Source organism: Eretmochelys imbricata, chromosome 6, assembly GCF_965152235.1.
Source record: "Eretmochelys imbricata isolate rEreImb1 chromosome 6, rEreImb1.hap1, whole genome shotgun sequence".
Lineage (NCBI taxonomy): Eukaryota > Metazoa > Chordata > Testudines > Cheloniidae > Eretmochelys > Eretmochelys imbricata.
In genome coordinates, this window is record NC_135577.1 from 16,629,836 (window position 1) to 16,653,284 (window position 23,449).

A 23,449-nucleotide genomic window follows, 5' to 3' on the forward strand; every position below is an offset into this window, starting at 1 on the left:
CTTGTCTGGGCCTTTCTGCTGCTGGGATTTCTTGGAGCCTCTCGCTCCACACTCGGCTCCTTGCTTTCTTTTCTTTGCCAAGCCAGTGCTGCTGGCTATAGCACCAAGAGCACACTGAGCCCTTGGCAGACCCGTACGATCCATCCCCTCCCCCAGTCGCTCAGTCCCCACACCCCAATCCCCTCTCCTGTGCTTCAAAAGCCTCCTGCTCCTCTACGCAGGGTCCTCCAATACTTTCCATCTGGCTCCATGGCCCCAAATATTTCTCGCCATGGCTCCAAAGGGGTTTGGAGGTCTGACAAAGTCACCTTCTGCCAGGGTTGAGGGGCCTAGAAGCCCACTGGCAAGCGGATATGTTGCAGGCAGGGAGCGGAGGCCATGCTCCCAGAGGCAGGGTGACTGGCACAGCACTGCTGTTCAGGAGGCCAGGCAGAACGGTAGGAGGAAAGGGGAGCCAGCCAGGCCAGCACTAGGGGCTGGATCTCTCCGGGTTCCAGTGAAAATGGGAGCGATCCATGTTACAAACATGGGTCAGAAGGCCAGGGTCACCCACTCCAGCTAGACGTTCCCCAGCTTTTGGAGAGCATCAACGTCTGGCTAAGCTTTGTAGCCCTGTAACAGGCCAGTTTCCTTAGTCCATGCCTGCAGGAAGTGCATTTTGCACAGCATTCTGGGTCTCCTAACAGCCCAGCCCACCCTACCCCTCTGCCACATCCAGGCCATGTCTTGGGAGGCTGTTTGGGAAGCTGAAACCATAGAGAAGATGAAAATGCCTCAAGAGGTTGAGGGCAGGGAGAGGATCTGCTGATCCCTGGATCTCCCTATGGTGGGAACACCCCTTCCATCCCATTCTCCCATCTTGCGTCCCCTGGTGGGGCTGTGCGTGAATCACATCCCACCACTCCCCTCCCGCATCCCCGGCACCCTACTGCAAGTGACCAGAGAGAATGCTGAAACCCGAGTTATTTGCTGTCCTTTATTATTCAGAAGAGAGGCCGCCTCCACAAAACGAGGGGCCAGGTCTCCAAAAATATGGTTCTTCAAAGAAAACGATCCTACCTCGTAAACATTCGAGATGATGAAATCACGCTGGCTTAGTAGTAAGTAGTTGGGTTATTTGTCTCCCGTTATAATTTTTTTGGTGTGTTTTCTCTGTTTCTATTATAAAATTACGGCAACGCCATGAGTTTAACATCTCTTCAGCCCAAACACAATAGAAATGAGGCAGCAGCGGTGTCTAGCCCAGCTGCTGCCGTTGCTGCTAGCAAAGAAGTCTACAGTTTAGTCATTATGTTTTTTCGTTTTCTTGTATTTTACACACCAGTTCGATGGTTATCAGCACATGAAGAAGAGCTACCCGAACAAGATACAGCAAAGAGCTCTAGAGTTAAAAAGGAACACGCAACTCCTGGAAATCCAGCCATACAAAAGAAACCTCTTCTGGGGAAAGGAAGGGGAACGGGTTAGCCCCGGCTGCTAAGCCAGTGAGAACACGGGCAGAGAGGCCGCTTGGTCAATAATGAAAATAGTACTTTGCATGTCTCTAGCACCTTTCATTGAAGGATCTCAAAGTGCTTTACTCAGAGGCCGGATTTGTCTCCTGTTACTCGTGTTAAGTAAGCACCTTGCTCCACAAAAAATGCCACTGAAGTCAATGGGGTTTCTTGTGGCACTGGGGGACGACGCTATGTGACTTTGGGGATCCGAAACTGGTTCTTGTAGATTAAGCCTCACAACCTACCCCCCAGCGAGGGAGGGAAGTATTATTAGCCCCTTTTTACAAGTGTGGAAACTGAGGCATGGCGAGGTTCAGTGATTTGCCCAAAGTCACACAGTGAGTCAGTGGCAAAGTCAGCGATAGAACCCAGGAATCCTGGCTTCATGTCCTCTCTGCACTAACCATTAGACCTGCTGCCTCCTCATTAGTTGAATGGCAACTATTGCCCCTCCACGCCACCACCCTGCTTATTATCAGCCAGTCAGTGCCACCATTGCTGTTAGCCAGCAGCATGAAACCCGTTCAGTTCCTCTTCCCTTCCTCTGCCAGGTTTAGAAGTGTCTTTGATTACAAAAAAAAGGAGAGAGAATATGAAAAAAAATACAAATATTCTTAACATGATTATTTCTGTCAAGATTGTCCAGCACTTTAAAGAGGGACTTTCATCGCAGGCAAAACTTTAGTTTGGTGCATAAATACGTTCCTTTTGTGGCTTTACAACTCCACATGACATTAGCTGCGTACATTGGTCACATGGCTGCCAATGCAGGAATGGGTACCAGGACTTCTGGGATGTTAGCTACCCCTGCCCCTTTGCTAGCCCGGATCTCCCAGCATGTCATGAATTCAGCCTGGGCTGGAAGTAGGAATATCCCTGTTGTACCAAAGAAGAATCAGAGTCCCACGGAGGTGCAGCAGTTTTCCTGAGGCCACACGGGGACCGATGTGATGGTCAAAACTGAATCAGTTTCACTGAGAATTTTGGAAGTTGTGGAGCCAAACCCCAGCCTGGAGGGGGGTGGAAGGCCACCAGGGAGCAGGAGTTCAGAGGGCAGCTCCACGTCAGACACGGAGGACCCCAGGGCTGGCCTCACCTTAACACCTCCACAGGTGACAAGTTTACTCTTTCCCTTTGGGGTTGCACACGTCCCCCTTCTGTTTCTTCCACTGTCCAGCAAGAGCCACCATGCCAAAGCTGAGACATCACAGTTGTAACCATGGCCACAGCCTGGGCTGTCACTGAGGCAGACTTCTGACAGGAGTGGGTGGACTAGTAAAACGCCCCTTGCCCCTTGAGTCCTGAATAGTTTTGTGCCCAAATGAGCCAAATTCTGTTCACTCTGCTGCCTGAGGGTTGTCACACTTGTAATTTGGGAGTGTTTGGCCAGGGGCTAGCGACACAGGACCTAGTCACAATTTTAGCACAGGTTGGTGCAAAAGTTCATACCAGAAAGTTGGTTAATTTTTTTCCTCCTGTTGTGAATGGTTCCATCATGCAATCAGTGGAGCAGAAACAGCAGCAGTTTCAAACAGTTTTGAACCACCGGTATCACCCGAGCTATGGCCGAATAACAAATAGTGTATATTAGAAGGAATGGGGCTCTGGACGAAGATCATTCATCCCATAGTTGGACTAGCTCTAGCTCGGACTTTGCCGGAGGCTCAGGAAGAGGCAGAGGAAGGGCTGCAGGTGAGAAACCATTCCCATCAACACAGCTCAGCTCAAATACTGACATGGGAAGCTGCGTGTTTTCAAGTTTGCTTTGGTGCGAAAGTCCCCCTTTGCGAAAAGTATCCCTTTGGAATGTTTCCTTGCATCTGATTGGCTGAGAGCTGCATGGGTGGGGCACAAAAATAAAAAGACGCTGTCGCCCCTCCCACATCAATACGAGTTTGGTTTTTATTTCTGTAGTAAACCGGTAACTATTTCACCTAATGAGTGCAGATCGCTAAGGGCCGTCTCACCGTCTCTCTTGCTCTCTGCGTTTTTAAGTGGCCTTTTCTTCCCCAGGGTCCCTTCCCCCACAGACCAATAAATAAACCTATTAGCACTTCCTCTGGGCTTTGAAGAACTGGCTCAGCTGCAAAGTGATGCCACAAAATGGGGGAACAAGAAAGAACCAAAAGTCCACCCAACCCTTTCTAGGAGATCCCAACCCTTTCCCCATCACCTGTAGGCCTTCTTCCGTCCTCCCGTCATGGTTTATTGTTAATTTTATAAAAATGTGCCCATCACAAATGTCTCTAGGCACCTGCACGTTATGTAGAAAAAATACCATAACACAATAACTATGTCAACCAAAGAAAAGACTCTTATGCCCTAAAAAATAGGTGAACTACTGTACAGAGCCTATCAGTCACCCCAATCAGGGAAGGTCTGAGAGAGTAGGTGGTCCTTACATCACGCCCACCAGGTTACGAACCTTGGGCTCTGTTGGCTGGATGGAAGCAGAAGTGAATGCGTGCATTGAGAGCCTTCCCTGAGGCTGCCCCAACAGATTTTAAAATCATGAATAACCTAAGACTGAGAGTGACATCAATTATCAAGGTGGCACCCAAGGAGGTGGTTGCACCGGTAGTGAGGACCTAAACAACCCTGTGATTTATAGATTAGTAGTGACACCGTGAATCACACCTGGAAGCTCATGGGAATCTACTATAGCCTCTGGAAGAATAGGTGTAACGTTTTCACTGGGCCGGACACAGCTCATTACCAGGTTTCGCACCAGTGCTACAACCCAGATGATCTCCAAGGGACTGCCAGTGTAGAGTGCACGGCAGAAATCCAGTCTGGAGGCCATCAATGCCTGAATAACAATCAAGGTCCAAGTGAGATGGTCACAATCGTCTGACTAGAGGCAGAAGAATAAAAGCTGCCAGTGATGCCTGAGATTGCGGGGGAGGCTGGAGTTCTGACAGCACCTCCAGTTTGGACCTGCGCTAATAAAGGGTGGGAACAACCTTTCAATAACCCCCAGCCATACACTCTAACTGGTACCCAACCTACCAGCATCATTGCGCCAGGAAATGGAGATGGTGCGCGACCTGCCACTGACATAACAAGGACATTGCTGTGGCCTGTAATGTCTCAGTCTCCTCTGCCCCTGGTGGCCTCACACACAAACTGAACAGGACCTAATGGAATTGCAGCATACCACACATGAACATGTCCTTCCGTCAATAAAGCAATTGCCCAGCATCACCTGCCCTCAGCAGACCTACGCCAGAGCCATCTCATCAGCCCTAGCTACGATCTTCAATAGAGTCAACCAACCCTCAAGGTCCTCAGCTCCAAAGGCTGCTGGCAGATCTACAAGGAACATGGTGATACCTGAACTTTGTCCATCACTAGGAGCTCATCAGGCAGCAAGACTAGTGCAGCCTCCATGCCACAAACGGAAAGGAATCAAGGCAACCTACGGACTCTACATGACACCCAAGGTGTCCTCCCACAGTCTCTTCAGTGATCTCATCTAAAAAAGGGTAGATTAGAGCAAGGCCAGTGAGACTGACAGCGTCAAGCGAGGACGGCGTGTGCATGGACCTAGTGAGGACCGCTAATGAGAGGCAGCTGGCCTCGTCAGTAGGCGTTAATGATCTCACCCAACAATGGACACAGTGTTCCCTGCCCCCCACCCCAGCTCTGAGGGTTCCAGAACATCACAAGGGAAACTGAATAGATGTTGTCATCACCCAGGGCAATGTGCCATGTGACTCCACCACCCAGCCGGGCATGAGTGCAGCAAGGCAGCCTAGACATCACTAAATGCAGAGCTCCCATGGTCTAGGGGAGCACACCCTCTACCTGGTTTCACCCTGGTATCCCCCCTCGCATTCCCCCCACCTACACGTCCTAGTACCCGACCCGATACCTAACCATCCACTTAGCACCGAGACACCCCAGCACTCACCCTATCATGCCATTCACCTACCCAGTCACCACCCCAGGCACCAGCCTACCCAGTGGTCTCAGTACCTAACGCAGCCATCCACCCAGCTGCCCCTGCAGCCACCCCAGGCACACGTGCACCAATCAGTCCCAGTACCCAGCCCTGACACCCTCTCCCTCAATCAGGTCTGGATCCCTTAACCCTTCCCCCCATCTATCAGTCTTGACACCCACCCCAAGGACCTTCACCCTCCCATCTATCATCCACAGCACCCTTGCAACTACCCCACTCGCCCTACCGAGCAGCCATCCTCCCACCCAATGGCCTCAGCACCTATTCCACCATCCAGCCAGCTGCCTCAGCACTCAACATACCCACGGTGGGCAGAGCAAGGTGTGTGTGTGTGTGGGGGGGGGCAGAGTCCCTTCAAGCAGCCAGCTTTGGGCACTGCAGCCCTGTGTGTGACGGGAGGGTGTGGGTGGGCTGAGAACAGTGAACTGGTGACAGGAGCCCGGCTTGGAGGGGGGACACACTTTTTTTGCGAGGGGGGGGGCCTGTGTGGCAAAGGTGAACCATTTTATGGCGCCCCAGTAAGAGGAGTGGCTGGGGGGGGGGGGGGGAACCAGCGACATGGGGCTGGAGAACAAGGGTGAGGAGCCCAGGCCTCAGCAGGGGAGCAGCCATGGTGCCCTGGAAAGAGGGTCCCAGAGGGCCATGCATAGCAAGGGGGCAGCTGTACTGGCCCAGGGATTGGGGAGAGCTGGCTGGCATGTACCAGCCGCCTGCCTTGAGTCTAGTTCAGGGCCTGAGCGCTGTGTTTCTGCCAGCGGGGGAATCAGGGACCAGCCCCATGCAGATGGGGGGCCGGGAGGGCAACTCTGGAAGCGCCTAGTCTCTGCGGGGCTCCCTGGCCAGCAACCCGGGCAGTGACTCCAAGGGCGATCAGCCGGAGCCAGAGCCCCGGCGCTGCTCTGCCTATGGCCCTACAGTGCCACCTGGTGGAGGCTCTGCAGCCGTGCGGGCGCTCTCGCCAGGCCCATGGCTTGGGCTCCAAAGCAGACGGGCAGTTTCCAGCTAGCTCTCTAGCAGGGTCTAGCGAGGCCGATGCTTAATTCACCACAACCCCGCCCCCCCCCCCGGCTCAGCCCTGGCGGGAATGGAGAGTAACAGGCCCTTCAAAGGGGCAGAGGAAGGGCCGGGGCAGCTCGGAGCCCTGGGGCTGCGTGACGTGCTGGGCAGCAGGCAGGGTCGTGCGGGGAGTGCGGGCCATGGGCTGCTCCTGGCTAGGCCGGTGCCAGCCGCTCCCAGCAGGGGGCGGTGTAGGCAGTGGCGTAGCAGCAGGCCTGGCGCGCTCACAGCTAGGCCAGTCTGGCCCCCTGCTTGTGGGGAATGGTGGGCGAAGGGCATGTGGGGGTGGGATGTGTCCACAGCGTTCCCATGCCCCAGCGCTCTGGCGTTCTTCACCACCTAGCAGGGGCGTCTGGGTGACATTCGTTCTTTTGTGCCCGTTCGTAGGCGAGGTGCAGCCCCTTTGCCCCAGTGTCGTACTGCCAGGAAATGAGCAGCAATGCCCAGAACGGTGGGGGGTGGGGAACAGAGCACCCAAGGTGCCCAGTCAGCTGCTCCGGCGGACGTGGCCCAGTGGGGCGCTTGGTATGGGCTCAAATGGGCCACCGGGAAATGGCCGCCTGCTACCGCAGCCCATGCAGGAGACCCCATCATGGGGTGGCATCACATTTGGATTGAGGAGGAGGGGCCATATCCAATCCCACAGCTAGGGGGAGACAGATAGCAAGTGGGAAACCTTCACAGACAGCACCTCTGAGGCCTAGGGCAGATTGGGTGCTGGAGGGGTGGGCAGCGTATGGTGAGGGTGTGGGGCGTCTGGGGTCAGGTTGGGGGATGGGTGCTGGAGGGGTGGGCAGCGTATGGTGAGGGTGTGGGGCATCTGGGGTCAGGTTGGGGGATGGGTGCTGGAGAGGTGGGCTGCGTATGGTGGGGGTGTGGAGCGTCTGGAGCCGGGTTGGGGGATGGGTGCTGGAGAGGTGGGCTGTGCATGGTGAGGGTGTGGGGTGTCTGGGGTCGGGTTGGGGGATGGGTGATGGAGGAGCGGACTGTGTATGGTGAAGGTGTGGAGCGTCTGGAATCGGGTTGGGGGATGGGTGTTTAGGGTTGGGATGGGTGCTGGAGGGGTGGGCTGTGTATGGTGAGGATGTCTGGGGTTGGGATGGGTGCTGGAGGAGTGGGCTGTGTATGGTGAAGGTGTGGAGCGTCTGGGGTCGGGTTGGGAGATGGGTGCTGGAGGAGTGGGCTGTGCATGGTGAGGGTGTGGGGTGTCTGGGGTCGGGTTGGGGGATGGGTGCTGGAGGGGTGGGCTGTGTATGGTGAGGATGTCTGGGGTTGGGATGGGTGCTGGAGGAGTGGGCTGTGTATGGTGAATGTGTGGAGCGTCTGGGGTCGGGTTGGGGGATGGGTGCTGGAGGAGTGGGCTGTGCATGGTGAGGGTGTGGGGTGTCTGGGGTCGGGTTGGGGGATGGGTGCTGGAGGGGTGGGCTGTGCATGGTGAGGGTGTTTAGGGTTGGGATGGGTGCTGGAGGGGTGGGCTGTGTACGGTGAGGGTGTGGGGTGTCTGGGGTTGGGTTGGGGGATGGGTGCTGGAGGAGTGGGCTGTTTGTGGTGAGGGTGTCTGGGGTCTTGTTGGGGGATGAGTGCTGGAGGGGTGGGCTGTTTCGGGGTCCATATGCCTGGGAGCGTGGCAGTGTTTGGGAGCTGGGACATTCTCTCAGTTTGAGCAGGATGAGGCCCTCAGCAGCCAGAGGGAGGTGTCTAGAGTCAAGCTCTCATTAGCCCTAAAGCCGAGCCCAGTTTGGCTACCGATCCATCTGTTATGGCTTCCAATCCCGTATGCAACAGAGTGGTCACGAGGGGAGACCCTGTCTGGTGGCCGGCTCCTTCCGCCTCCCTCCCTATCAAGCATCAACTGGCAGCAGAGACTGGCCCCACTCCCCCTGTGGCATCAGTTCCTTCAAACGCCAAGCACCAGCCAATTAAAAAAACCCCACCTCCCGCACTGGAACCACCACTGTCCTGTGGGATCAGGGGTTGCTTCCCAGGCAGGGCAGAGAGCGAGAGAGACGTGAGCAGCCCGCACGCAAACATGTGACACTTACAACACGCTTATACACACACACACAGCAAACGCACAGGAGGCTGTTGGAGTGACGCGGCTTCCCCCAGCCCTGGCCAGGATGGGATTCTAGCCGCTATTACTTATATTATTCTTATTACTCTTACAAGTTTTATTGAATTAAAAATAAATGACCTCAAGGAGACGAAAGGCGCGTCCCCCTTGCCAGCCCCCCTCCTAGGCCCACGCGCCCCCTAGGAGAAGCTGGCTTCCTCGGGGGACCGCTCCCAACGGGCCTTGGGCTGGAAGAACTCGTAGGAAGTCTCGTGTGGCGGAGGCGTCTCCTCCTCTCACCACCTCACAGAGCCAGTCGCGCCAACACCACTTCCCCTCCCCCCAGGGCCAAAACAAACCAGCGCCGAGGCTTCTTCCCACCTAGAGGGCTGGCGTCTCTCTCTCGGCGTAACGAGTCAGAAGGAAAGGCTAAAGCAGGAAGTCGGGCACTAAAGATGCTCCCATTGGTGCCGGGCGCTCCGTGGACGCAGCGGGCGGCCAACGCTGCTTCCCAGAGTTTGGAAACGTCGCCAACTTCACACCCTCAGCTCCTTGTCAGCCCCGAGCTCATCCCCTAGGGGGATCCCCAGGTGCCTCCGTTGTGCATAAAGTAGTGAGAGTATGGCCAAGAAACGTCGACTCCGAGCGGTGAAAGCCAGAAACAATTCTCAGCCGCTGCCGCTCAGGCCTTCAGCTGGTGCCACTGTGCCACGGCCTGCCGGGGATGGGAGATCATATCCTTCCAGTGCTTCACCTCGCCGGGGCCACTCTTCCAGGACAGGTAAATCTACAGGGAGAGAAACCCGAGAGTCACTGACTCCCCCTCCTTGTGTGCCTGGGCCACAGCTCAGCTCTGCACCACCCCCTTCCAACACTGCAGCTAGGGTCACCTTCCTTCCTGCTGCATTGACTCCATTGGCCTCCCTTTAGCTCACTGGATTCCTGCTCAGAGACTTTAAAAGCCAGAAGGGAGCATCATGATCATCAAGTCTGACCTGCTGCACGTTGCAGGCCATAGGACTTCACCCACCCAATCCTGCAATAGACCCTGAACCTCTGGCTGAGTTACTGATGTCCTCAAATCTTGATTTAAAGACTTCAAAGTCCACCATTTACACAAGTAAAGTCCTGCTCTGGCTCCTCATCCAAACCCTTGCAGCCTTGCCCATGACCGTATCTCTCCTCTCGTTGTCCTGCTCCCAGCATGTTCCTTCCTATTCTATTGCTGCCCTCCCTCTTTGTACACTAAGTTCTGTGGCCCCCACGCCTCAACCTGCCTCCCAGCTCTTGTCCCCCAAGCCAGCCCCCTGCCCTTGTTGGAGTTAGCCTGATGGACCGGCAAGAGAGGCGTGGCCAGGGTAGCAAGGTGGTGGGCTGGTGGGTCTGGGGGAGAAGAGGACCAGCTAGCTGTGCAGGCCCACTGGTGAACAGGAGGGGTTGCAGCTGCCAGGGAGGTGCCCTTGAGATGTTCTGGCTATCTGGAGATGACCCATGCTCTGAAGCAGACAGATATTCAGCGGGACGTGAGCATGGGCGCCAGATTTGTATAATTTTTGGTGGTGCCCAGAACCCCTTCCCCCAAGCCTCACCCCGCCACTTTCTGGCTTCCGCCCCCTCCCCCGAGCGACACCGGTAGCCGGCAGGGCAGGCTGCTCACTGCTGCCGGCACCAGGCCCCCTGCTAACCACACAGGCTGCCCTAGATCCCATGTCCCCCTGAAGTGCCGGGTCCCCCAAAGCGCAGTAAGCCCAAACATTGGTGGAGCCGGGTCCACGTTCCTAAATATTGGTGGAGCACGGGCACCATGGGCCCATATAATTCGCCACCTACGGACGTGAGGCTGTGTCACTAACACGACACCTCTACTTTGCTAACCACTGGCAACACCGTTCAGAGAAAAGCACCAACCACCTGCCAGTTCCAGGCAATTAGGCACAGTGCAGAGAAGCTCTGCAATTAGGCACCAGGTTCCTCTTTGGGGCATGCATCTCTGGCCACTAAATCTCAACCCTTCTCCTCCTTGGGCCTCTCATCCACAGCCCCGTTCCATGGACCTCTTGTGATAACATCAGCTGCATCCCTCCTCTGCCAAGCAAATTTGATGGAGGCGTCAGAATTAGCTACAAGGCAATGCAAGTGAGTGAAAACCCCTCCGCACAGGCTGGGTTATTTTTATCTGCCGATTTTCTATACAGCCACATTGAAAATGTGCGTGTCAACCCTCCTGCATGCTGACAGCTGAGACATGTGTTCCAGATGCACTAATGGAGACTTGTGATTGTCACTCAAAGTAACAGGATTTCATAGCTTGACTTAAGGTATGCTATATACTGGTAATTATTCAATCAGAAGTTATTATCATGTTGCCAGCAGCAGAGCTGTGGTTGAGGTTGTAGAGGGCAATCTATTCTCAGTCTCGGGCTGCAGTTGCCTGGAACATACTTGACAATTTTCCTTTGCAAGTTTCTTTCAAGTTCTTTGCTCTATTGCTTGGAACTTTCTCAACGGATTTCCTTTAGTAATGAAATGTCTCTCTCTCTCTCTCTCTTGCCCTGCCTGCTGTACCACACTTGATCTACCTACCTACCTTTTGACACAGACATGCCCAGGCAGGTATATTACATCTGTGTCCAACTGTCCTCCAGATATTTCAACCAAGGGGTCTTGTGGACTCTAAAAGCTAAGAATGAGCTAATTATCATGGTTATTGCAGGATGTTTGTACATAGGGTGGCCACTCATTCATTTCTTGAATACTGGATATTTTGCGAATGGCATGGGCCTGATCCCGCTGGTGACCCCACACCTGCCGGAGTGAGGGTGCATGCAAGGTCCCACCAGCAGGGGCGGAGTGGCGCACTCTTCAAAATGGTGTCCTCTGTCTGATAACGGACAAAACCACATCCGGTTTTGTCTCAGTACTGGATGCGGGACAAACCGCCCACAAAGAGAACTGCCTGGTTCAGAACTGGACACCTGGCCTCCTAGCTGTATGGGGAATAATTGTAGCGTTATATCACTTGTAGAATATTGGGTTCCAAAGCCATTGGAGGTGAAACTTGTCGCCTGAGGCAGGATGGGTCTCCAGAGCGGACTCAATCAACCCTGAGAACAACGGACATCCACCGACCCAGCCCAGCTCTGGGTTTGCAGCCTGCAGCAGATGCAGGCTTGAGCACTGAGACAGACAAAAGAACGCCAAGGAAAAACTGTGAGTAGGGGACCATCAGGACTAAGCTGATGTTAATGAAATGCCCCGATTCTGAACTGAGACAAATGTCTGTGGCTGTACAAGGGAAGGAAAAAGGGCCAGCAGAAGTTCAGGCTCAAGGCATGTACAACGTACACTGACAGACTTATCCTAAAGGCTGGAAGGTAATACAGTTAGAGACAGGAGAGAAAAAGGAGACATTTTGTTGGTTTCTGTCTATTTCGGGAGAGGGCCACAGAACAAAGGCCAGTGCACAGTGGCCATGAAACACATTGCAGAAGGACTCCATGGCAGTCAGAGCAGCTGCGTGCCCAATGTGGATCAGCCGCTGCAGGAACGAGGTTTACGCTCATGGAACAAGTTGTAGGGAGAGCGGCTAGATCCCTCGGGAATGAATGAAAATGTGGGGAATGCAGATCTGGGTGCGACTCCCAGCAACGGGGGCCAGCCTGGCACAGCCCTCAACAAAGCAGCCTTTCGGCTGGAGATGGTGTCACGTAGTCACAGGCTGGGTGCTCTGGAACTGCTCTGAATGAAGTCAGACAAGACTCTAGAGCAGCGTGTCTCCCCTGAGGGCACACTCTCACCAGGGCACACCTCCTTGGCTCCAGCGCCTCCTGGGTCTGACCTCGGAGCGTTCAGTGCCCCTGTTCACACCGTGAGCTTCCCGCAGTGAGTCCACCTGGATGGGACACCTGGGGAAGCCCTATACGCTCCAAAAGGGGCCGTGCATCCCCACTCTGCAGTCAGCAGTAGAAAACAGAAGGGCTTATTTGTCGTCGGGAACACAGCGTAGAACAGAGTTTGTTAGCACAGAAATTAGGAACTTTCAGCAAAGTCCATCCTGGAGGGCAGGGGGTAATCCCGAGCCCAGAGCTTTCCCCTCTTCAATCCCCCAACCACAGACTAACCAGCTTCCAGCAGCCCAGCCTCTGTCACACCCAGTTTGCCCCTCCTCCGGCCTTTGTCTCTTTCCTGGGCAAACGGGTCACCTGGCCTCCACCCGGCGCTTTGTTCTCCAACATCTCTGGCTTGCTCTTGCAGAGGATGGGCCCCGGCAATCAGCTGCCAGCATACTGAGTGTTGGCCATTGTCTGAGCCCAGGCAGTCACACCTGGGGGGTCTCTGTAATGATTACACACCCTTGTCCCACCACCTAGAAGTAGACACTTAAGTAACACATGGGGGAAACTGAGGCACACACAGAGTATTTTGACAAACCATTAAGAACATTCCCACTTCATCCCAGATGACCAGATCGGAGTTGGTGAAATTGGAAAAGGAATGAGAGCACCAGAGGTGGATGGAGGAGAGACGCTGCAAGAGAGAGAAAGCAGTCCAGGAAGCTGCCCATTGGAGACTGATGGTGCTGAAAGCATGAACACAGGTGAGCAGGAGCTTAGAGTGCTGGAATTACAAAATAAGAGCCCTCAATCCAGGGGTAGTGCCCCGCTCCCCAGGGATCAACCAGCTATGAGAAGCGATGCCCAAGCTGCAGGGACAGGCAGTCTATAGAGGAGCATCTGATTACCTTTGAGAGGATTCACAGAGTACACCAGATTCCTGGTGCACAAAAATGACTGTCTTGCTTCTTAAACTCTCTGATAAAGCCTTACACGTGTTTAATTATATGGATCTGTGGGAGGCTCTGGTTTATGATCGGTGCAAGGAAACTATTGAAAATGTTTCAAATCCCCCGAGGCATATCGCCTACAGTTTAGAAACCTCAGCAAACATGATCAGATGAGTCACGGGAACTATGTTTATAAAATGGGATTATTTAAGCAAGTGGCTAAGGGGCAAAGGGGCAGAGGGTTGTGAAAAGCTGGTCGACATGTTTGTTCACGAGCCATTCTTTGATGCCTGCAGCACTGATGAAGTAAGGGCTGCAGTGTGGGATAAAACCCCAATGACTGTAAAAGATGGAGCTGATCTATAGGTGCAAGACCATTTGTGGAGTGCATGCCACAGAGGGATGGGCAACATCCCGGCATAAAGGAAGGTCCCTGATTTGTCCTGGGGAAGAAGGCAGGAGAGGTAGGTCTAAATTCATACCACCCCAGAAATGGTCCCCTCCTGGCAACACCAATAACAGGTTCCCAGTCCAGTGGGATGGTCCCAGAAGCTGTTACCTGTTTGCTTCCTCATGCATTCACTAGACTCAATGTGCTTCCTACGTGGAATCCCAATGCCAACCCTGAACTGGGCAGTTTAAGGAATCCCCGGTCCAGAGCCCCCCAGGGTCCATGAGAGGATCCCAGTTAATTTTGTCCAGTTTGACCTACTGGAGGTGGACAAAGATGCCAAGGTAAACAGCAGAATGTGCCGAGGCTGGAGGGACACAGGGGTCCATGACCCACTTGTCAAGGAGGATATGATTAAGGAGTCTGATGTGCTCCCAGGAGAGAGGGTAAAGCCCTTGGCCCTGGGGTAATCCAAAACCATGGGATCTTTGGCTCACACTGAGCTTGTGGGGGAAGGTTTAAAAGGAACTTTAAGGCGGGGGTTCTCCAGAATATACCTGTAGATGTGCGAGTGGGGAATGATATTATTTCACTGCCTAGGGCTGTTAATATTGTGACCTGCAGCAAGAGGGAGTGTCCCCCTGGGGTCCCAGACACACACCCTGCAGAGGGGGAGGCAGCTGACGTGGGAGGTGAGATCTCCACACCCTTAGCAGCAGAGAACAGCGAGATGTCCACAGGGGAGGGGGATGAGGGGCAGCCCTCAGTATAACCAAGGCCAGGAGGAGATTGCTGCAGGACAGAATACATGGCTTCCACAGAGGCAGCAGATTGGTGTACACTGCAGGTGTCTGGAAGACCAGGGACTGGACATGAGAGTGTAACAAGGTCACAGAGTTGTAGAGTTGAAGGCCAGAAGGGCCCAGCAGGGCATCCAGTCTGACCTCCTCCATTCCACAGGTCACTAACACCACCCAGTACCCGCACGCTACACCCGGCAGGTGGGGTGTACTAACTGCTAGCCTGCAGAGGGGAAGAGTAGCAGGCTTGCGGAGCCTGGATCAGAGCACTTGGGTTGCCTATAGAATTGGGAGGCTTTCTTCTGGGGGGCACAGAAAAGCCTCTCTTATGCTGTATGTAGGTGGTAGTTATTCACCCTGGCCACCTGGGGTAACCCCCAAAAGTGTCACATGAACCTACCTACTGTGTGTAATCTATCTAATCTAATCTACATGCCTGTCACTGTAGCAAAGTCTAGGAAGCTTTTCTGAAAAGTTTGTGCATAATTGGTTCATCTATTTTTGAATTAGAAGAGAGGAGAAAAAAACCTCTTTTCTCCCCTCTAAACAATCCTGGGTCAGACACTCAGCTGGTGTACATCAGTGTAGCCCATGCTGAGCTCACCAAGGCGATGCTGATTTACATCAGCAGGGGATCTGACCCCCTGACTCTCAAGGATGGCGATGGTGAGAAAAACTGTTGAAAATGGCTTGTTTGGATCAAGAGACCTTGCTCCCCTCCCAGCTACAGGAGAGTGAGCTGGATTCCATTCTGCCTCCCGCATTGGCCAAATGTCCCTGGAATGATGCTGGAGGCAGTCAGGCCCCTGTTGGGTCTCCAGATACCAGGTGGGGCTTGCAACACTGCCGGCAGCTAGACAAATCAGCTCCTGAACCAAGAGCTGGGCATGCTGTCTGTACAATCCTTAAGAGTCAATACGGAGCCCTGCAATGTTAATGTAATGTGCATGGCCTGCAGAGAACTGTGAGGGTTTGAACCTTCTCAGCGGGAGACACCATTTAAAGCAAGAGAAGCAGCGTAGTTAAATGGGGGAGGAAAATGCTGCTGTCCTCGCTGGTCTCACTGCACGGATGGGAGAGAACCACTGCTGAGCCTGCAGTGAAATCAGTTAGGCCAGTGGATTTCACTGAGGCCGCTTCTCCCTATTGCCAAGTGCACTTCCAAAAGACAGAGACTGTCCCATGGACATCTCCTCTTCCAGTGAGGACAGTGGGAATGAGACATGAGAATCCTAACAGGTTATGATCTTCATGCTTTCTCAGCATGCAGTCTCCCCACATAGCCTGCAGCCTCCTCTGCTCTCATCTCTCCTGGTCAGTTTACACCTGGGTTCTGGCACGAATATTTTTCAAGTGTTCCAAATCTTTTACCTGTCTTGAATCAGGACAAAAAGTCAAAATCTTGAAAATATTTGTGAACCCAAAAACCAATTTTTTCCCCATTTCAGGTCAACCAAAACACCAGGTTTCTATTTTGACTTCTCTCCCACTTTTAAAAAAAACCTTTCTTTCAGACTAATTAGCTTACATTTCAAAAGTCGTTTCACACCACAACACTGGAATTTGTTGTTTTGAAAACGTTGACGTGAATTATTTCGACAATTTCAAAACTTTTTCCTTTGACATTTTTCCAGTTGGGAAAGGCGTTGGCCCCAATCCTGATATGTGAACAGCTTCAGTTTCAACATATTGGCATTTTTGTTATGAAAAATCGAGGCATGGAAAAATCCCATCCCGCTCTCATTCTGGCCTCCTGGTGTTTCTGGTTTGAGTAGCATAACCAAATCTGATCCTGCCCGATTTTATAGGATAGAGGCACCTGTTCCATAAAAGAGGGTCGACACTGAAGCTGGGAAATGCAGTTCCCAGCTTAAGGAGTCATACCCACATTAGTGCTGATTGACTAGCATGCTAAAAATAGAAGTGTAGCCACAGCAAGCACGAGTGGTGGGAAGGGCTAGCTGCCCCAGTAGGATCCTGTCTGCTATGCTAGGTATATATTTGCTGCGGCTAGCCCTGCCCACAGCTTGCCCCCCGACCCATGCCAATGATCTGGTTTTAGCACACTAGCTCCATCAGAGCTAGTGTGGGCATATTTACTTGAGCTAGGAATTACGCCTCAGCTCATACTGTAGACATACCCACAGACATGAAGCAGCCCTGCAGGGGGCTGGGAGGGCCTTGGGTGATTGAAGGCTAGTTGTTCAAATGGCTCTTAAGTCACATAGGCGCTTTGGAAAATCCTACCTATGATGACGCTGTGTTTGCAACGTAGCTGAGTTAATAATGTTGCTGCAAACCTTGGACCAGAATCCAGCCTCGGTGACGCATGTCTATCCTCACTAGTGGTCGATGGGTTGTATTGGTACAAAGGGGAACAGAGTTTGGGCTGTCTACTTGTATCACTATCACGGTAGCACCTGAGGCTCCTATCAAGCTCACACTTAGTGAGAGACTGCCCGTGCCCCACAGAGCTTACACCCTAAACAGACAAAGGGCAGGAGAAGGGAAGGATCATCCCCCCCTCGGACACATGAAGAACTGAGGGCCAGAGAGGTGAGGTGACCAGCCCTTAGTCACACAGGGGGCTACAGTGGAATCAAGAATTGAACACACAGCCGTGGCTGAGGCCCAAGCCAATGCCACCAGCCATCCTCTCACTTTGTGGCCTGACTGTGCTTAAACTCTCAGCTTCTTAATGCCACCTTCATGTTCTGCTTTTAATGTAATAGACATGGTGTTTGTTTTATTGCAGCCCAGCATGAGGGAATAATTGACTCCCTGCAGCATGCAGTAATAATAATGAGATTACCATGTCAATGTATCATCATTACCCTAATGGGGGGAGAGTTATAGATACTTAGTGTAAATCAGATTTACAACAGATTTATTTTTTGTAAGTACCGCCTGTAATTTTGTCTTTACAAATAAGGGGCCAGCTCCCCAATTGGTGTAAACTGGCTGTATCTCCATTGGAATCAATGGGTTAGATTCTTCCCCAACTGACGTAAATCAGCATCATTCCACTTGAGTCAATGGGCCAGATCCCCAGCTGGTATAAATTGGCTGTAGCTTTACTGAAGTCCTTAGAGCTTGGCTGATTTACACCTGCTGAGGGTCTAACTCAAGGTTAACTAGTTCTTTGGTTAGGACTCGGGGCGACTCAGCCTTGGAATACATGTGCAATGAGTGTTTGCTGTAAGATCAGAAGGCGCTATATCCAAAGCATAGATCCCATCTTACTGGGCCCAATCTTGCCTCCGTTACTCACACAAGCAGCCCCATTAAAGCCAATGGATGTACTCTCCTGAGTAAAAGTCACAGGATCACTCCCCACAGCATGAGATATTTTTCCTCCACAGGACAACTTTGTTGTAGGTGGAGATTACACTCTACCTGGAACTGCAGAGCACTGAGCCTTTCATTTTATTTCCCTATAAACAGAGTTTCATTAGATTCAAGTTCACCCTAAAGCAGGTTCTGCTGTACACTGGAGAGACAAGTGTAGCAGAAAAGCTTAGGCAGAGAGATCCATTAGACACAGTGGATGGCTCATTTCCTTGGTATCCCAGTTGTTGGCTGGATTAGCAACTCTTGGATCATGTCAAGTCGGAGCCGAGACTGTGGCTGGGCTGGTTGCAGAGTTTAGTGCCAGATCCGAACTTTCCCAGAATTCCAGTGCCTTTTGGGACTTGGGGTTTCTTCTAGGATTGGCTGTAGTATGGAGTAGTTCTTTGGGAGGCTCCCCCCGTGCATATGCAATGAATGACTAGTGTTCATATTCCGTGGCCGTTCCAGGGCCAGGAAGACATGTTGGAAAGTCACATGGCTTTTGGGATGGGCTCTCATCGGCATAGGGTGATGGAGCAATAGGAGGCTGTGGGACAGGCGAGGAGACCGAGACACTGAGGTGTGGCTACTGCAAGCAAAGTTGTTTCAGCTTGTTTTTTTATTGATGGATGAACCTTTGTTTAGTTAATAGAGTTACCTGGAGGGCTGGGGTGGGGGGGCTCAGTGAATGGTTACCGGGCTATGGGGCCTTTCGCCTCCAGGCCACTGGTTTGCATTTAGGTAGGCAGGTTCCCATCTGACATCTGTTTGGTGGCTTGGGTGGGATGAATTCAGTGGTCTTGGCCCACTTCCCAGTGGATATGTATCTACGTCATGAAACCAATCAATACCCTCTTGACAGCAGTCTCAAAAGAGAGCTTGAGGCTTGAATGGGGCAAGGACCATGAACTCCCACCCTTCCATAAAGGTGATCTTTCCAGGTCAGAGATGAGGGACAGCACTGTTTTTGTCAGCTGTTCCATATCAAGTGGCAGGACAAGGTCAGCAACGAGGATATTCATAGCTGAACCCAGAAACTGCCTCCCATCAGCACAGGTTTGGGTTCGGTGGCTTTCTAAGTGCAGACATATCATCAGGAGGGAAGATCAATGAATTATGAAGTGTGTGTATCAAGGAATGCTGCTACACAACTGGCAAGGTCATGGGTACCAAGTGCTTCAGTGGTGCAATAGGACTGCCGATGGTGGACACAGACTGACTATCCAGCCTGACCGCCTTAAGGACCTAGCTAGAGATCAGTCTGGGTGGTGCCCAATCTGCAAGAAAGCGACATTCCTTTGGGATTTGCCTTGATGATGATGACAGCGATGGGCCTTGCTCATACTGTGCATGCTGGGGATTAACAGAAGATGTCCCACTCCAGGGCTGTCAATCTAGCATCTTTCACCAGCACTAACCTCACATGAACATTTAAATAGTTAACTGGGGTGGAGGGGGAAGGTGAGCAGCCTCTTCTGGCTCAGGGAGAAGAAGACTTTAGACAGACCACTTGACCTGAGCTCCCCGATGTGGTCACTTATTACTAGGGGTTGGCCGCTCAATCGCCTCGGCTTGCCCACGGGCTTTCGGGCCATCTTTACAGTTAGAGCTGCGCAGTGCGATAGCTGGGCTCCGTGCTGCTAGCTGAAGGCTGATTCCTTGCCCACCAGTGTTCCTTCTGGAGCATCTGGGAGTGGTGAGACACGCTGTCCCGATGCAGCTCAGCTGTTCTCGTTCGAGGCAGCTGTTCTCAAGTCGGTGTAAAAGAAGTGGTGGCTCTTCTGCCAGTGAAATCCTAACTGCACTGGGAAGGACAGACTGGTGTCTAACAAGACACTTGTGGACAAGATTCTGGACTCAGTAGTGGTACAGGGCTGGAGGAATATCTAGACAGTCCTGTTCAGCAATGAAATAGCTGCCCAGATTCAGTCGGGGACACAGCACCAAGAATCCCCTTGCTAGCGTCAGGGATGATTTACTCACCACTTTGCAAACACAGAGCTGTCCTTGATGGTGTTATTAGATCTATGGGCAGATGTGGATACTGTGGATAGTTGGATGCTACTGCCTCACCTAGATGATTAGCGGAGCAACACTGGGAATGCACTGGACTGGTACCAGTCGTGTCTGCACGCTGGGAATTTCTGGAGAAGAGGCTGAGAGACATCTGCACAAGCTTAAAAAATGTTAGGTATCTATTTGAACCCAACCCGTGGGGCTCACTCTCCACCGTCCAAATCAGTATCACACACATTGCTAGAAAGGAGTCTGGAACTTCTCTGGATCTCCCAGTGGCCATGAGAACCACGGAATTCTATTCTGCTGTCTTGTGGCTTTCTTGTACCTACATCCACTCAGTGCTGTCACAAAGCTATAGGCTTTTGTGCTTCACCTCTTATGTGGACAATGGCTAGATTTCCATCCCAGTGATCTAGGTGATGGACCTGGCTTCCCTTTTCCTGCCATTTTGCTCACGCGGGAAGACGCCAAATTCCCCATGGGTGTGATCCATTGATCCCAGTGGAGCTGCGCCTGATTATCCTAGCGATGGATGTGGCTCCGTTTCCCTAACTGGATACATCAACATTTTTTTATGGACAAAGCTGAGATGTTACTCCTGTTTCCGACATTTGGCTCCCTATCCTCATGTGCCCTGAAGATGGTCCTGGCCATGTTATAGCGATTCCCTGACTTATGCATAGTTTCTCACAGTAAATCAATTCCCGATCCCTGTAGGCTTCACCTGATTCCAGGATCTTCACAGTCCAGAATTCTCTAGGTGGCAATGGAGGCATGGGGCACTTTCTGGCTTGAGCACCATGAGCTTGACACTCTAGACAGGGTATTGTTGATGAGTTTTCCTCCCCTACAGCACCATCATTTCCACATTATGCCCTCTGTGTGAGGGACTCCTCTGTGTGCTGAGAGATGAGTTCACGAGTCTCTTATTTCTGTTTAAGGCACTTCCTGACTTCCCCGTTATACTCCCAAGACATGGTTGGCATTAACGTCCCTTCTTACGAATGGACAGTTGCCCTCTCTCCTTGTCTGGGGCTACGTTGCTTTGGTGGCACCAGTTCCAATGGTCTGTAGAATTCCCTTTTCTTCGCCTCAAGCTAGCGCAGGACAGAGGGGCTCTGAGCCGCCATGTTGCTGGGGCACGATATTTGGGGTGTTTGCAGTGAACTCTGCAGAGAGCTTTTGGGATTCCCCAATTGGCTCTGATGACTGTGGTGTTGTGTGACACTGTGATCCCTGTGGAAGGTGCAAAATGGATCGCCAAACCCCAGAAATGCCTTGCAGAGCCACCTAAAAGACACAGGCATTGGAAAAAGGCCCAGGAGATCAAACGATTGTTGCTTGTATTAGCAGCTGGCTGATGAACAGGGAGCAGAGAGTAACTGTTAAGGGGGAGACCTCTGAGCAGGGAGCAATATCAAGGGAGGGAACCTCAGGAGTCAGTGCTAGGATTCCCATCACTTAATATTCTCCTTGACAGGCTAGGGGAAGGGGAAATTCACGAGCTTTGCCTCTGATGCCCAAATCAGCCATAGCAAATGCAGGAGAAGGGGAAGCCAGCAGCAAAGGGAGCTGGGGAGAGCAGCGCTGCGGGTGCCTGAGGTTCAGTAATGCCATGTGAGGCCATCCGCCTTGGCAGAGGAAGAAGTGGAACAGAGACAAATGTGGGAAGGGTCCAGTTATCTACAGAGCAACAAGGCTGGGAAAGACCCAGGGAGGAACAGCAGCAGAGTGTGAGCTTGCAGAGCGGCTCCATTGTGAGAGGAGTCAGTGCCGGCCTAGGATTGGGTGGATCGGGATCGTGTGACATTAAAGATAGGGAGGAAATAACGCTGTTTCTTGTTTGTCCTGGCTCTTCCTGCTAACACAATCCAGCTGGGTCAAAGCCCTGAGGGGCACAATTGCCACTGCAAGCCTAATTTGAGCAGGCTATTACTATGCCCTTGTGGGGTCAGAGTCAGGCAGCTGTATGTGTACGTGGGTGGGAAGAAGAGTTAACATACAACCAGCCGTTTGCGCACACAGTCCTGGTTAACTGCGTGTACAGACTAGGCATGCAACTGCACATGCATTTTTGTATGTACACAATGGAGTGCCTGGAATATCACCTCCTTTGGGACTGAGTCCCACCGCTGGTGTGTGTCCGGCCTACTATGCTCTATAGCTCCTTGTCAATATCACAACAGCCAAGCCATTCGAGCCTCCCCTGCCCCTACCATGCATGCATCTCTTCTTACACCTCCCTGGACAGTTCCAGCCCCTTCAGTGACCTAGCAGCTTTGTACTGACGGGTGATTGAATGCACTTGGCAAGAACTAACTTGGGAGCAGTCAGGGGGACAAAGCCCCTCTCTGTGAAGCATTACCATCCCCGCGTGGCCCAGCAGGGGTTAACAGTGTGCCCCAGGCTCCTGTGAGCCCTCTTTGCTTTGGCTGTGTCTTTCCTCCACTCTGTGAGTCCTTAGTGAAAACACTGGCCAGTGCTGGAGCCAGAACAGACCCCAGCCGGACCCCACCTGACACAGCCTCCCAATGCTGACAATGCCCATTACCTATATCTGTGACACGTGTGGATCAGCTGCCCTTATGGCCTCTGCCAGTGGTATGTGCTGGTGGCCTAAGCCCTTAGTGCATGTCCACGGCCTACATGCATGCGTGGCACCTGTGCATACGGCCTATGGCAATGCTGTGTGCTGGAACAGGCATTTTAAATGGAAGCGTTCAAGCCCTCTCCCTGTCCCAGAGGTGGGAATACAAAATATCCGTGGTGTGTCCCTCTGAGCGCTGCGCTGGGATGCTAGTGAAGGTCCCGCCTTGGCCTCCCATAGCCCCTTCCCCTCTGTGCTATCAGATCCCAATTTCCTGCCACCCCTGTGACCTGCTCCCCCATCACGCAAGCCCAGGAGAGCTGTGGCCCTGGGGCTGTCTGGGGGGGGACACACCTTGCCAATGACATCGTTCCGGCTCAGCCTGTCCTTGTCCATGACGGTGATGATGATGGTCGTCTCTCGCAGCTTCTCGGTGGGGATGTCGAAGATGAAGGACTCGTTGAAGACTGGGTTCAGGCACCGCTTCATTACCACCGTCTTCTTCTTCTCCACCCTCTTGTCCTTGTACATCAGCCACACCTTGACGTAGGGGTCTGCCATGGAGAGGAGAGGTCAGACACAGTGCTCTTAGGCCAGGGCAGGGCACAGTGCTGTTAGGCCAGGGCAGGGCTCTTCCCGCTTCTGCTCCTTAACTTGGCCTGTCCTCAGGTTTCCTGCCTCTCACGCCAGGGCCCTCTCTTTCAGCTGGTGGCCTGCAGCCTCCTGTTCAGTGCAGGAGAGAGGGATCTGTGGGGCAGCTCCCCTTTTCGCTGCAGGACGTATTAGGGAGCTGAAACAGGCCAGCGGGACTCTTGAGTTCCTCCCACTGTGGGACAGAAGGGACTCAGAGCTGACCGTTCCCTCTGGAAGACAAAGGAGGACTCTCTCCCTGGTGTGGGACAGAGGGACTCCGGACAAGTTCCTCCCTGAGGAGAGGCAGAGGGCCCCAAGGTGACGAAGAATAGATTGC

General features: G+C 52.7%; 1 protein-coding gene across 1 annotated transcript in view; it reads right to left on the reverse strand.

Moving 5' to 3' along the window:
• Nucleotides 1–9,251: 9,251 nt before the first annotated feature.
• Nucleotides 9,252–23,449, reverse strand: part of SYT7 (synaptotagmin 7) — a 90,262-nt gene continuing 76,064 nt past the window's right edge. The window contains exons 12-13 of the mRNA XM_077819929.1: nt 22,834–23,033; nt 9,252–9,356 (exon numbers count right to left, since the gene is read on the reverse strand). Coding sequence (XP_077676055.1) covers nt 9,252–9,356; nt 22,834–23,033 — 305 coding nt within the window. The remainder of the gene's footprint in view (nt 9,357–22,833; nt 23,034–23,449) is intronic.